We start from the raw sequence: 15367 nt of genomic DNA on the forward strand, positions 1-15367 counted from the left end.
TAGACTATCGCGAGCTGCCGGCAAGAAAGGACGGATAACTATGGAGACCGGGGGCAATTAGAAGTATAATATTTATTTTTTACCATTCTTTCGGTCACACTATATAAATCCATGCCGGTTGCATGGATTTATATAGTGTGACCAAGTTGTCAAGCACTTTCCAAGTGATGCTAAAATCGCCTGGAAAGCGCATGACAACCCGCATGCGGAAATGCATGTGAAGAACGCTTCACTTCCGCATGTCCCTGGCAGGAAAAACACATGTACAATCCGCATGTACAATCTGCATGTACAATCCACATGCATTTTTTCTGCCAGGGAGATGCAGAAACGCTCAGGAAAAATCCGGAGCATTTCTGCATCGTGGGCACATAGCCTTACTCACAAAAGAAAACAGCTGTGATCCCCTACTGTAATGTCTGTATACTCTTTGTTTCCCCCCTGCCCAGGAGCAGTGGTATGATCAGACCATGTTCCTGCACGGTCAGACACAGCCATTACACAGTACAGAGCAGGGGCACATTTATAAGATTATCTCAGCACAGGAACATTTTTTTTCACATGGAATTGTGGAAATTATTACTCCACGATCTATTAATTAAAATGTATTTCATTGGTAGGAAAACCCCTTTAAGTAAAATTATCCCTAAAAGTGGACAAGCTTTTTAATATAAAAAAAAACACATTTTCATGAAAGTAGCATTTTTTTCAGTTTTTAACAATAATAGTAATTAATAGTTCTTTATTATGCTTTGCTTATATAGTACCATCATATTCCTCAGCACTTTACAGACATCATCATCACTGTCCCCACAATCTACATTCCCTATCAGTGTGTCTTTGGAGGGAGGGAGGAAACCCTTGCAAACACGGGGAGAACATACAAACTCCTTGCAGATGTTGTTCTTGGTGGGATTTGAACCCTGGACCCCAGTGCTGCAAGGATGTAGTGCTAACGACTGAGCCACCGTGTCCAATCCTAGCTGAAGGGACATGACGGGGGTCTCTGTGAGACAGACATGAGGGAGGTCCCGCAGTGAGACAGACAGACAGACATGAGGGGAGTAGGACCCCGCAGTGAGACATGTACCTGACGCGCCCCTGGGCCTGAGTCGCGCTGCGTTGCGCACGCGGGAGCCTACCCGGAGCCGGATCAGATGGGGGTAGTAGTCTCGTGGCGATGACCCGGTCCGTGCCCAGGGAGTCAGACTAAGTGGCAGTCTATTAGCAGTAGATGGTGGATGACTACGCCACCCGTTGAATGCAGCTATGGAGCTGCCGCTACAGGGCAGACCGCTGAGGCCGGTGGAAGGATGGTGCAGCGTGGATGGTATAACCCCCAACGGGAGGGGTATGGCCTCAGGGCAGCCGACGTGGATGATGGGGGTAGCAGGAACCACTCAGAGACGATGCGGTGTAGTTCAGGGTCTTTACTGGTGACAAAGATAGACCCTCCCGGAGTACTTGCTAGCAATCGGGGCCTGGTCAGTCCTTGAGCAGATGGGATCTCCCCTGGCCAGGCAGAGTTGTAGGCCTTCCCAACTAACTGTACTCTTCTGGCTACCTTGCTAGAGGCGGGTATAAGTAGCCCACGTCCCTGAGTGTACCGTGTGGTGCTCACCCGTATGGCCGGTGACTCGGGGCCTTCTAATGGCTTCCGCTCCACGATGGCGGTGCTGGTCCCACGCGTGTGACAGTGCCTTCGGGTTTCTTGGCCAGAGGACCTGCAATCCCCTGCCGGTCGGTTTCTGCTGCTGGGTAGAGATTAGTCCCCACAGCCTCGGACTCCGGGTCCGGTAAGAAATCTTCTCAGTCAGGGCGAGCTCTGCAGCTGCCAGCCCCTGACTCCTTGTAACACTGCTCCCACAGAGCTCCTGATGTTCTGTTCCTATATTTGCTTCTTTTCTCTGTCTCCACTTCTTCTCTACTCACTAACCCTGCCTCAGCCCTAGGTTTATATAGGGGAAGTTCTTCCCCTCCCAGGACTGGGCAGGAGGTGTGGCATGCATAGGATCCCTGACCAAGAGACCTCCCACCTGCTCTCAGACGTAATATCTCTATCACTGTGGCAACCAGACCCCTGGGGTGTCACATACCCGCACTTTCCATGTATTTGTAGCCGCACAATATAAACTACAGCCCCCACAATGCTTTGCTGTAGGCGCTATGATGAAGCAGCACGATAGAAGAGGATTCCCTGGTCGTCGTGACGTCGCTGATACGTAAGAGTGACGCAACCGGCGTAGCGGCCATCTTTGAGTAGGAGGAGCTTGGAGGCAGTGTAGTGTCAGACGGTGCTCTGAGACCGCCGTATCTTCCCGACATGTCCGCGGATAACCAGGAGAGCAGAGCACATGAGAACATCTCTGACGAGCAGAAGGTGAGTGTGCGGGAGATGGCGGCCCAGCACAGCGGCGCAGGGAGAGGCGAGGTGCGGAGGGATGAGTCATACGTGGTGGCTGCAGAGCCCGGCGCCCCCATCCCCGGGGGCTGACTGTGCCCGTGCCCCTATAAGCCGCCCGTCAGCGGTGACAGGTGCCGCCGCTCCTAGTGGCCGGGGCCCGGCATATGGCGGCGGCGTGACATGTGCGTCCTCCATGGAGAATGAGGCGCCGTAATGGACGCGGATGAGCTCTGCAGCCGCTCACGGGAAGCACCGGCCCAAACTTACCATTCCTGGTGCGACTGCCGGCAGCTGGTGCAGACTGGGCGGTCCCCGGGGTCACTCCAGCCTGGTGTGTATACAGGAGGCTCCCCGGCCTCAGCCTGCGTGTGTGTATATATACAGGAGGCTCCCCGGCCTCACCCCGCGTGTGTGTATATATACAGGAGGCTCCCCGGCCTCACCCCGCGTGTGTGTATATATACAGGAGGCTCCCCGGCCTCACCCCGCGTGTGTGTATATATACAGGAGGCTCCCCGGCCTCACCCCGCGTGTGTGTATATATACAGGAGGCTCCCCGGCCTCACCCCGCGTGTGTGTATATATACAGGAGGCTCCCCGGCCTCACCCCGCGTGTGTGTATATATACAGGAGGCTCCCCGGCCTCAGCCCGCGTGTGTGTATATATACAGGAGGCTCCCCGGCCTCAGCCCGCGTGTGTGTATATATACAGGAGGCTCCCCGGCCTCAGCCCGCGTGTGTGTGTGTATATATACAGGAGGCTCCCCGGCCTCAGCCCGCGTGTGTGTATACGTACAGGAGGCTCCCCGGCCTCAGCCCGCGTGTGTGTATACGTACAGGAGGCTCCCCGGCCTCAGCCCGCGTGTGTGTATACGTACAGGAGGCTCCCCGGCCTCAGCCCGCGTGTGTGTATACGTACAGGAGGCTCCCCGGCCTCAGCCCGCGTGTGTGTATACGTACAGGAGGCTCCCCGGCCTCAGCCCGCGTGTGTGTATACGTACAGGAGGCTCCCCGGCCTCAGCCCGCGTGTGTGTATACGTACAGGAGGCTCCCCGGCCTCAGCCCGCGTGTGTGTATACGTACAGGAGGCTCCCCGGCCTCAGCCCGCGTGTGTGTATACGTACAGGAGGCTCCCCGGCCTCAGCCCGCGTGTGTGTATACGTACAGGAGGCTCCCCGGCCTCAGCCCGCGTGTGTGTATACGTACAGGAGGCTCCCCGGCCTCAGCCCGCGTGTGTGTATACGTACAGGAGGCTCCCCGGCCTCAGCCCGCGTGTGTGTATACGTACAGGAGGCTCCCCGGCCTCAGCCCGCGTGTGTGTATACGTACAGGAGGCTCCCCGGCCTCAGCCCGCGTGTGTGTATACGTACAGGAGGCTCCCCGGCCTCAGCCCGCGTGTGTGTATACGTACAGGAGGCTCCCCGGCCTCAGCCCGCGTGTGTGTATACGTACAGGAGGCTCCCCGGCCTCAGCCCGCGTGTGTGTATACGTACAGGAGGCTCCCCGGCCTCAGCCCGCGTGTGTGTATACGTACAGGAGGCTCCCCGGCCTCAGCCCGCGTGTGTGTATACGTACAGGAGGCTCCCCGGCCTCAGCCCGCGTGTGTGTATACGTACAGGAGGCTCCCCGGCCTCAGCCCGCGTGTGTGTATACGTACAGGAGGCTCCCCGGCCTCAGCCCGCGTGTGTGTATACGTACAGGAGGCTCCCCGGCCTCAGCCCGCGTGTGTGTATACGTACAGGAGGCTCCCCGGCCTCAGCCCGCGTGTGTGTATACGTACAGGAGGCTCCCCGGCCTCAGCCCGCGTGTGTGTATACGTACAGGAGGCTCCCCGGCCTCAGCCCGCGTGTGTGTATACGTACAGGAGGCTCCCCGGCCTCAGCCCGCGTGTGTGTATACGTACAGGAGGCTCCCCGGCCTCAGCCCGCGTGTGTGTATACGTACAGGAGGCTCCCCGGCCTCAGCCCGCGTGTGTGTATACGTACAGGAGGCTCCCCGGCCTCACCCCGCGTGTGTGTATACGTACAGGAGGCTCCCCGGCCTCACCCCGCGTGTGTGTATACGTACAGGAGGCTCCCCGGCCTCACCCCGCGTGTGTGTATACGTACAGGAGGCTCCCCGGCCTCACCCCGCGTGTGTGTATACGTACAGGAGGCTCCCCGGCCTCACCCCGCGTGTGTGTATACGTACAGGAGGCTCCCCGGCCTCACCCCGCGTGTGTGTATACGTACAGGAGGCTCCCCGGCCTCACCCCGCGTGTGTGTATACGTACAGGAGGCTCCCCGGCCTCACCCCGCGTGTGTGTATACGTACAGGAGGCTCCCCGGCCTCACCCCGCGTGTGTGTATACGTACAGGAGGCTCCCCGGCCTCACCCCGCGTGTGTGTATACGTACAGGAGGCTCCCCGGCCTCACCCCGCGTGTGTGTATACGTACAGGAGGCTCCCCGGCCTCACCCCGCGTGTGTGTATACGTACAGGAGGCTCCCCGGCCTCACCCCGCGTGTGTGTATACGTACAGGAGGCTCCCCGGCCTCACCCCGCGTGTGTGTATACGTTCAGGAGGCTCCCCGGCCTCACCCCGTGTGTGTTTGTGTACACACAGAGGAGGCTCTCCCGGCCTTACCCCGTGTGTGTGTACACACAGAGGAGGCTCTCCCGGCCTCACCCCGCGTGTGTGTGTGTGTGCACACAGAGGAGGCTCTCCCGGCCTCACCCCGCGTGTGTGTGTGCACACACAGAGGAGGCTCTCCCGGCCTCACCCCGCGTGTGTGTGTGTACACACACAGAGGAGGCTCTCCCGGCCTCACCCCGCGTGTGTGTGTGTGCACACACAGAGGAGGCTCTCCCGGCCTCACCCCGCGTGTGTGTGTGTGTGCACACACAGAGGAGGCTCTCCCGGCCTCACCCCGCGTGTGTGTGTGTGTGTGTGTGTGTGTGTGTGTGCACACACAGAGGAGGCTCTCCCGGCCTCACCCCGCGTGTGTGTGTGTGTGTGTGTGTGTGCACACACAGAGGAGGCTCTCCCGGCCTCACCCCGCGTGTGTGTGTGTGTGCACACACAGAGGAGGCTCTCCCGGCCTCACCACGCGTGTGTGTGTGCACACACAGAGGAGGCTCTCCCGGCCTCACCCCGCGTGTGTGCACACACAGAGGAGGCTCTCCCGGCCTCACCCCGCGTGTGTGTGTGTGTGCACACACAGAGGAGGCTCTCCCGGCCTCACCCCGCGTGTGTGTGTGTGTGCACACACAGAGGAGGCTCTCCCGGCCTCACCCCGCGTGTGTGTGTGTGTGCACACACAGAGGAGGCTCTCCCGGCCTCACCCCGCGTGTGTGTGTGTGTGCACACACAGAGGAGGCTCTCCCGGCCTCACCCCGCGTGTGTGTGCACACACAGAGGAGGCTCTCCCGGCCTCACCCCGCGTGTGTGTGTGCACACACAGAGGAGGCTCTCCCGGCCTCACCCCGCGTGTGTGTGTGCACACACAGAGGAGGCTCTCCCGGCCTCACCCCGCGTGTGTGTGTGTACACACACAGAGGAGGCTCTCCCGGCCTCACCCCGCGTGTGTGTGTGTGTGTGTACACACACAGAGGAGGCTCTCCCGGCCTCACCCCGCGTGTGTGTGTGTGTGTGTGTGTGTGTACACACACAGAGGAGGCTCTCCCGGCCTCACCCCGCGTGTGTGTGTGTACACACACAGAGGAGGCTCTCCCGGCCTCACCCCGCGTGTGTGTGTGTACACACAGAGGAGGCTCTCCCGGCCTCACCCCGCGTGTGTGTGTGTGTACACACACAGAGGAGGCTCTCCCGGCCTCACCCCGCGTGTGTGTGTACACACACAGAGGAGGCTCTCCCGGCCTCACCCCGCGTGTGTGTGTGTACACACACAGAGGAGGCTCTCCCGGCCTCACCCCGCGTGTGTGTGTGTGTGTGTGTGTGTACACACACAGAGGAGGCTCTCCCGGCCTCACCCCGCGTGTGTGTGTGTACACACACAGAGGAGGCTCTCCCGGCCTCACCCCGCGTGTGTGTGTGTACACACAGAGGAGGCTCTCCCGGCCTCACCCCGCGTGTGTGTGTGTGTACACACACAGAGGAGGCTCTCCCGGCCTCACCCCGCGTGTGTGTGTGTGTGTGTGTACACACACAGAGGAGGCTCTCCCGGCCTCACCTCGCGTGTGTGTGTGTACACACACAGAGGAGGCTCTCCCGGCCTCACCCCGCGTGTGTGTGTGTACACACACAGAGGAGGCTCTCCCGGCCTCACCCCGCGTGTGTGTGTGTGTGTGTACACACACAGAGGAGGCTCTCCCGGCCTCACCCCGCGTGTGTGTGTGTGTGTACACACACAGAGGAGGCTCTCCCGGCCTCACCCCGCGTGTGTGTGTGTGTGTACACACACAGAGGAGGCTCTCCCGGCCTCACCCCGCGTGTGTGTGTGTGTGTACACACACAGAGGAGGCTCTCCCGGCCTCACCCCGCGTGTGTGTGTGTGTGTGTACACACACAGAGGAGGCTCTCCCGGCCTCACCCCGCGTGTGTGTGTGTGTGTGTGTACACACACAGAGGAGGCTCTCCCGGCCTCACCTCGCGTGTGTGTGTGTGTGTGTGTGTGTGTACACACACAGAGGAGGCTCTCCCGGCCTCACCCCGCGTGTGTGTGTGTGTGTACACACACAGAGGAGGCTCTCCCGGCCTCACCCCGCGTGTGTGTGTGTGTGTACACACACAGAGGAGGCTCTCCCGGCCTCACCCCGCGCGTGTGTGTGTGTACACACACAGAGGAGGCTCTCCCGGCCTCACCCCGCGTGTGTGTGTGTACACACACAGAGGAGGCTCTCCTGGCCTCACCCCGCGTGTGTGTGTGTGTACACACACAGAGGAGGCTCTCCCGGCCTCACCCCGCGTGCGTGTGTGTGTGTACACACACAGAGGAGGCTCTCCCGGCCTCACCCCGCGTGCGTGTGTGTGTGTGTACACACACAGAGGAGGCTCTCCCGGCCTCACCCCGCGTGTGTGTACACACACAGAGGAGGCTCTCCCGGCCTCACCCCGCGTGTGTGTACACACACAGAGGAGGCTCTCCCGGCCTCACCCCGCGTGTGTGTGTGTGTGTACACACACAGAGGAGGCTCTCCCGGCCTCACCTCGCGTGTGTGTGTGTACACACACAGAGGAGGCTCTCCCGGCCTCACCCCGCGTGTGTGTGTGTGTGTGTACACACACAGAGGAGGCTCTCCCGGCCTCACCCCGCGTGTGTGTGTGTACACACACAGAGGAGGCTCTCCCGGCCTCACCCCGCGTGTGTGTGTGTACACACAGAGAGGAGGCTCTCCCGGCCTCACCCCGCGTGTGTGTGTGTACACACAGAGAGGAGGCTCTCCCGGCCTCACCCCGCGTGTGTGTGTGTACACACACAGAGGAGGCTCTCCCGGCCTCACCCCGCGTGTGTGTGTGTACACACACAGAGGAGGCTCTCCCGGCCTCACCCCGCGTGTGTGTGTGTACACACACAGAGGAGGCTCTCCCGGCCTCACCCCGCGTGTGTGTGTGTACACACACAGAGGAGGCTCTCCCGGCCTCACCCCGCGTGTGTGTGTGTACACACACAGAGGAGGCTCTCCCGGCCTCACCCCGCGTGTGTGTGTGTACACACACAGAGGAGGCTCTCCCGGCCTCACCCCGCGTGTGTGTGTGTACACACACAGAGGAGGCTCTCCCGGCCTCACCCCGCGTGTGTGTGTGTGTGTACACACACAGAGGAGGCTCTCCCGGCCTCACCCCGCGTGCGTGTGTGTGTGTGTACACACACAGAGGAGGCTCTCCCGGCCTCACCCCGCGTGCGTGTGTGTGTGTGTACACACACAGAGGAGGCTCTCCCGGCCTCACCCCGCGTGTGTGTGTGTGTACAAACACAGAGGAGGCTCTCCTGGCCTCACCCCGCGTGCGTGTGTGTGTGTGTGTGTGTACACACACAGAGGAGGCTCTCCCGGCCTCACCCTGCGTGCGTGTGTGTGTACACACACAGAGGAGGCTCTCCCGGCCTCACCCCGCGTGCGTGTGTGTGTGTACACACAGAGGAGGCTCTCCCGGCCTCACCCCGCGTGCGTGTGTGTGTGTGTACACACAGAGGAGGCTCTCCCGGCCTCACCCCGCGTGTGTGTGTGTGTGTACACACAGAGGAGGCTCTGTGTGTGTGTGTGTGTATATACACACACACACACACACACACACACACACACACACACACACACACACACCTTCCCCGGCCTCACCCCGCGCGCGCTTGTGTGTGTACACACAGTGGAGGCTCTCTGTGTGTATATATACACACACACACACCTCCCCCGGCCTCACCCCGCGCGCGCGTGTGTGTGTGTGTGTGTGTGTGTGTGTGTGTGTGTGTGTGTGTGTACACGCATAGAGGAGGCTCCCCCGGCCTCACCCCATGTGTGTGTGTAGACGCATACAGGAGGCTCCCCCGGCCTCACCCCGTGTGTGTTTGTGTACACACAGAGGAGGCTCCCCCGGCCTCACCCTGTGCGTGTGTACACACAGAGGAGGCTCTCCCGACCTCACCCTGTGCGTGTGTGTGTGTACACACAGAGGAGGCTCTCCCGGCCTCACCCTGTGTGTGTGTGTACACGCATAGAGGAGGCTCCCCCGGCCTCACCCTGTGTGTGTGTGTACACGCATAGAGGAGGCTCCCCCGGCCTCACCCCGCGTGTGTGTGTGTACACGCATAGAGGAGGCTCCCCCAGCCTCACCCCGCGTGTGTGTGTGTACACACACAGAGGAGGCTCCCCCGGCCTCACCCCGCGTGCGTGTGTGTGTGTACACACACAGAGGAGGCTCTCCCGGCCTCACCCCGCGTGCGCGTGCGTGTGTGTGTGTGTGTACACACACAGAGGAGGCTCTCCCGGCCTCACCCCGCGTGCGTGCGTGTGTGTGTACACACACAGAGGAGGCTCTCCCGGCCTCACCCCGCGTGCGTGCGTGTGTGTGTACACACACAGAGGAGGCTCTCCCGGCCTCACCCCGCGTGCGTGCGTGTGTGTGTACACACACAGAGGAGGCTCTCCCGGCCTCACCCCGCGTGCGTGCGTGCGTGTGTGTGTACACACACAGAGGAGGCTCTCCCGGCCTCACCCCGCGTGCGTGTGTGTGTACACACACAGAGGAGGCTCTCCCGGCCTCACCCCGCGTGCGTGTGTGTGTACACACACAGAGGAGGCTCTCCCGGCCTCACCCCGCGTGCGTGTGTGTGTACACACAGAGGAGGCTCTCTGCGCGCTTGTGTGTGTGTGTGTGTACACACAGAGGAGGCTCTCTGTGTGTGTGTGTGTGTGTGTATATATACATACACACACACGCCTCACCCCGCGCGCGTGTGTGTGTGTGTACACGCATAGAGGAGGCTCTCCCGGCCTCACCCCATGTGTGTGTGTAGACGCATACAGGAGGCTCCCCCGGCCTCACCCCGTGTGTGTGTGTGTGTGTGTACACACAGAGGAGGCTCTCCCGGCCTTACCCCGTGTGTGTGTACACACAGAGGAGGCTCTCCCGGCCTTACCCCGTGTGTGTGTACACACAGAGGAGGCTCCCCCGGCCTCACCCTGTGCGTGTGTACACACAGAGGAGGCTCTCCCGACCTCACCCTGTGCGTGTGTGTGTGTGTGTACACACAGAGGAGGCTCTCCCGGCCTCACCCTGTGTGTGTGTGTACACGCATAGAGGAGGCTCCCCCGGCCTCACCGTGTGTGTGTGTGTGTGTGTGTACACGCATAGAGGAGGCTCCCCCGGCCTCACCCTGTGTGTGTGTGTGTACACGCATAGAGGAGGCTCTCCCGACCTCACCCTGTGTGTGTGTGTGTGTGTGTGTGTGTACACGCATAGAGGAGGCTCCCCCGGCCTCACCCTGTGTGTGTGTGTGTACACGCATAGAGGAGGCTCCCCCGGCCTCACCCTGTGTGTGTGTGTGTACACGCATAGAGGAGGCTCCCCCGGCCTCACCCTGTGTGTGTGTACACATACAGGAGGCTCCCCGGCCTCACGTCTTGTATGCTTGCAGTATTCCCGTCTCTGCTCACCTACCACGTACTGGCGCTCTCCTTCCTTGATTTATCTTTTTTTCTTTCTGACGATCTCATTTAGTTTTGCTTGGGTGTCATTTATTTATACTGTATAACTCAGTCTTTACTTTTAGTGTAGAGCAATTACTTGGCTTGTGGTCAATAGGTGGCTGCTTTTTTCAGAGTGACACTATTTAGTTCTATTTATTCTTCTATTAGTTCTGTTGAGCAGGCTATTGTTCTCTGTAAGCAGCCAGGGAACTAGTAAAGTCAACTGACAGTGGTGCAGAAAAATGTTTGTCCTTGTCCTATTTCCTTTATTGCACATCTCCAGTAGTGTGAACCTATAGAAATTGTCCATGAATTAGCTGCTATTGTTCAAAAGCAGACACTGCAGGGTAATACCTGATTGGCAGGTGACACATATCCCCGGACATGGCAGGAGTCACTACTATGACCATGTGGTGTTTCTCTGAATCTGCTATGGCGCTCATTGCTAGCTGAACAAACTCCAATTTATATTCCAAGTTTGTGCTTATACTTTGACACCTTTGGAGAAGAAATCCGCTTTGTGATCCTCTTTAAAGGGAATCTGTCACCCCCTAGGACCTATCAGACCGGTAATATGGGCATACAGGTGATAGAAATGTAAATCTATACTTACCTGTATGGCCCAGATTAGTGGTGTTCCTCCAGATAGCAGGATGCCGGGAGAAAGTGGGGACCAAACCTCATTGTTACGCATGGCTCAGGTCACTGGAGTGGAAGTCACAGTGACTCCCCGGCGCCTGCGCGCTAGAGCACAGCAATGTAAAATAAGTCAGGGATTAAAAAAAAAAATGCGCCTTGCGCTATAGGCGTGGGATGTGCAGCCTTAGACTGCACATCACAGAGCCCTGTCACTTGCAGGGGCTGGGGGGAAATATTTATATTGAGCATATAAGCGGGCATTTCTTTGTTCCCCCCGTAAGCCATGCCTAGGAAAAATTATTTTATATAAAGCAATTTCACAGCCACAAGACCGCTAATATGGTACATACTGGTAAGTATAGATTTAGATTTCTATCACCTGTATGCTCATATTAGCGGTCTGATAGGTCCTAGGGAGTGACAGATTCCCTTTAATGACCATTTGAAGTTTTCTGCTAATTAGATTTCAGTGCGCCGGGGCTTATCCTCCCTGTCTGATTCCCCGGCCCCTGTCTCTGATGTTTGAATGACAGGTCACTGTTCATGGTCTTGTCTGTCTGCGGGCATCCTTAAGGCCCCGTCACACTTGGCGACGCTACAGCGATCCCGACAACGATACGACCTGTCAGGGATCGTTGCTGCGTCGCTATGTGGTCGCTGGTGAGCTGTCAAACAGGCAGGCTCACCAGCGATCAGGGGAGCAGCAACATCGTGGAAAGAATCTTTCCACCATGTTCTCCTGGTTACCAGCCTGCTGGAGCAGGCTGGTAACCATGATAAACATCGGGTTACTAGGGTCACACGCACACCTAGTAACCCGCTGTTTATCATGGTTACCACTCTGCTATGGTGAGCGGGAAGTTACTGCTCACCGTAGCAGAGTGGTAACCATGATAAACAGCGGGTTACTAAGTGCGCCCCTAGTAACCCGATGTTTATCATGGTTACCAGCCTGATCGCTGGTCACACACAGCGATGTGTGCTGACCAGCGGGAGGGCAACGACCAAAAAATGGTCCAGGACACTTTGTAGCGATCAGCGACCTCACAGCAGGGGCCTGATCGCTGCAAAGTGTCACAGATAGCGACATCGCTGGTGAGGTCGCTGTTGCGTTACCAAACCCGTGACTCAGCAGCGATCTCGCTATGTGAGACGGGGGCTTTAGGTTTAAATCCCTATTATCAAAAATCAGTTTAAACCCTGGAAAACAGTTGTCTATCAGTAAAGCATCTGTATACAAACCTGTCCTGGCAGCTTTATCATAGCAGCTGCTAACATTCCCTTTGTAACCTTTTATGGATGCTTTGATGCTCTAATTTAATGTATCTAGAAGTACTTTGCCATCTTGTTAAGCGCATTTAAAATTGGATGCAGTCAGTAAATGACTGCGCTCCTTTCATGAATGGTCATTTTGTTTGGTACACTGGCTGACTGTTAAAATCTGTATCAGTCATTACTGACTCTGGCATTGTACACTGCCCCCCGCTTGATCTAGTCTTAGTTGCATACAAACTTGGGTTGAGCAGGAAGTGGTTATGTTACTCCTTTGATTTATTAGCTAGTTCCAATAATATTTGAACGGTGACCATCTTCGTGATGTAGGCTCTGCATGCCACTATTTACAATGAAACTGAGATGCAATTGAGGTGTAGACCAAGAGGTTGACCAAAAATATCATGTGAAATGTTTAGGAATTGCATTCATTTTTTTTACAAAGCCTCCTCATTTCAGTGGCTCAAAAGTAATTGGACAGATTGACTTTCCTATAAATAAAATGTTCATTTTTAATACTTTGTAGAGAATCCTTTCAGGCAACGACTGCCTGAGGTCTGGAAGACATGAACGTCACCAAACACTGGGTTTCCTGAAGTGCTTGCTTGATGGGGTTGAGATCTGGTGATTCACTCGGCCTTTGCAGAATATTCCACTTCTTTGCAGCACGTGGGAGGCGCTGAGGCTGTGCTGCCGGCGCAGCACGTGGGAGGCGCTGAGGCTGTGCTGCCGGCGCAGCACAGCTCTCCTAAATCCACCCACAGAACGTCTTGACACTGGCCAGACAGCTGGTAGAAAAGAGATCTGGTGGACTACCTGTCTGTCTGTTACAAGTACTGCTATTCATCTGCATGGCTTCCATGTAACACTACTTTGTGGTCACTGCAGAGCAAATTCCATTCTGGTTGCTGCTGCTTCACCTGTAAAATTAGGTATTTCTTAGGGTTCTTGTGATGAAGACCCCTGGCAATAAACTGACTGCCCTGGGGTCTGCATTTGTTTTTATGTAAGACCCCCCCTAAAGAGTGCCTGCCATACAGACAATGCAGTGAGACATCTGGGAACCAGAATCAATTTGTTTTAAATCTTTCATTTTACTCATTGCCCACACAAGTGTGTGTATTGTTAGTCTGCAGATGTTCTGAGTCACTAGAATATTGCAGCGTCTTCAAGAAAGCCCCTTTGAGCAATTTAGTATAAGGGGCTTTCACCATCTTTTAAATGCTAAACATCATGATAAAGTAGCTGAAGATCTTAATAAAATGTATTTTCAATTATCTGTTTCAGAGATGTTAGGTTATAGTGGAAATTAGCAGACCCCCCACCCCCCTCCTGGAGTTGGTAAGGCTGTTTTTCTGTGTTTTTTCTTGAATTCATATCCTTTGTGAGCTGTTTTTGGAAGTTGGCATATAAACTTTAAAGGGAACCTGTCGTAAAAAAAAAAAAAAAAAAATCACTTAATCGGCTGGTTAATAGCATTCTGAAGCTGCCTGTCGTCCACACAGAGCCCTGCTGCTGGGATTAAATGAACTTCATTCCTACCAGAAGCCCTGGGCTTTCAGTCATAGTGGTGTTGCTAGCACGGCTTCAGTCACTGTTCATTGTATAGTGAGCAGCGGCTGTAACTGCGCCCCCAGCGCTGACTGACAGCCGCTCTAAGGCGGTGACTGCAGCTGTGCCGCCTGGTTACATGATCTTACTGACAGCACATTACTGATGACAAGAGAGCAGAGCTGTCTGACATACTGTTCTGCAACTATCCCAGGCATTGGGAAATAATAAAATATATTGCCAGGTCACTGGAAATTGTTGGCCTGCTTTGGAGCCTGTAAAACTGCCACTCTTCAGGTGATACCACGACATCCAAAAAGTTTATCTGGCTCAACAAAGATATATACCGTAATGTAATTTTCTGTTTGTTCAAAAACAATTAAATATATCCAATTTATCCACAGATGAGCATAATTTCTGGTGCGATCAAACACCCTTATTAGGTTTCTATGGATGATCTGTGAATATTTGACCTGCTGTACACATGTTTAATGGTTTGGGTTTTTTTAATAGATTTTCTTTTTTGAGCCAAATACACTTCCTTTTGGATTTAATTGGGGAATAATGCCTCACTACCAAGCATAGATACACAGCGGTGCTGTGTTATGTCACAGCACCGACAGTGTGAGAGAAGATAGCTGAGCTGTCTCATTACATTTTGACACTTTGAATCACAGATAATGCAGAGTTGTGTATGTAGTGACACAGTTCTGCTCTCCTCATAGATCGCACAGATCTAACCGCTGGCACCTACTGTTATTACTAATGCCAGTAGCAGATCAGAGCTGGGTCATTACAAACACCACCCTGCTTTCCCACACTGACAGTGCTGTGAGATGCAAGCTGCAGTGTATCACATACAAAGTTCTGCATCTTTTCCAGACACAATGCTCTGCCCTCCTGGCACTTGTAATCGCAGTAGGTGCTGGCAGTGAGACCTGTGTGAGAGGAGAGCAGAGTTGTGTGTCTAGAATGGCTGAAGAGCTGTGTATGCAATGAAACACAGCCCTGCTCTCATCCCCGACGCATATCATCACAGTTGGTGCCGCTTGGTTATAATAGAAATTAGCAAACTTTACAAGCTAATATCTCTGCAACAGATATGAAGAAAAAAAAAGTTCAGATGTTCAGTCACTGTACATGATAAACTGGTCAGTTCCTAATAAAATGGTAAATGATCCTCTTTAATGTGTTTTTTTGTGGGGGTTCTACTGGCAATCTCCTTTTAGTAGTGTGCTTGTTGGGATGGGGGATTGCACAAGGTAAATTTTACGTTTTATCCTGCCGTTGCCTCTGTTTTCCTTGGAGATGAGCGGTGCCAGATGTCACTCTACTGAACCTGTTATATGGTAGATTCATATACGATTCTGTTGGTTCA

At 55.7% G+C, this 15367-nt stretch overlaps 1 protein-coding gene across 1 annotated transcript in view; it reads left to right on the forward strand.

Annotated features, from left to right (window-relative positions):
- The first annotated feature begins 2222 nt into the window (after window positions 1-2222).
- ARPP19 (cAMP regulated phosphoprotein 19) overlaps window positions 2223-15367 on the forward strand; it is a 31325-nt gene continuing 18180 nt past the window's right edge. Inside the window, exon 1 of the mRNA XM_073653021.1 lies at window positions 2223-2380. Within this exon, the coding sequence (XP_073509122.1) occupies window positions 2324-2380 (57 nt within the window). The 5' untranslated portion in view covers window positions 2223-2323. The remainder of the gene's footprint in view (window positions 2381-15367) is intronic.

This window comes from Phyllobates terribilis, unplaced genomic scaffold (genome assembly GCF_046119375.1).
Source record: "Phyllobates terribilis strain yellow unplaced genomic scaffold, ASM4611937v1 Scaffold_11__3_contigs__length_659146591, whole genome shotgun sequence".
In the NCBI taxonomy this organism is placed as follows: domain Eukaryota; kingdom Metazoa; phylum Chordata; class Amphibia; order Anura; family Dendrobatidae; genus Phyllobates; species Phyllobates terribilis.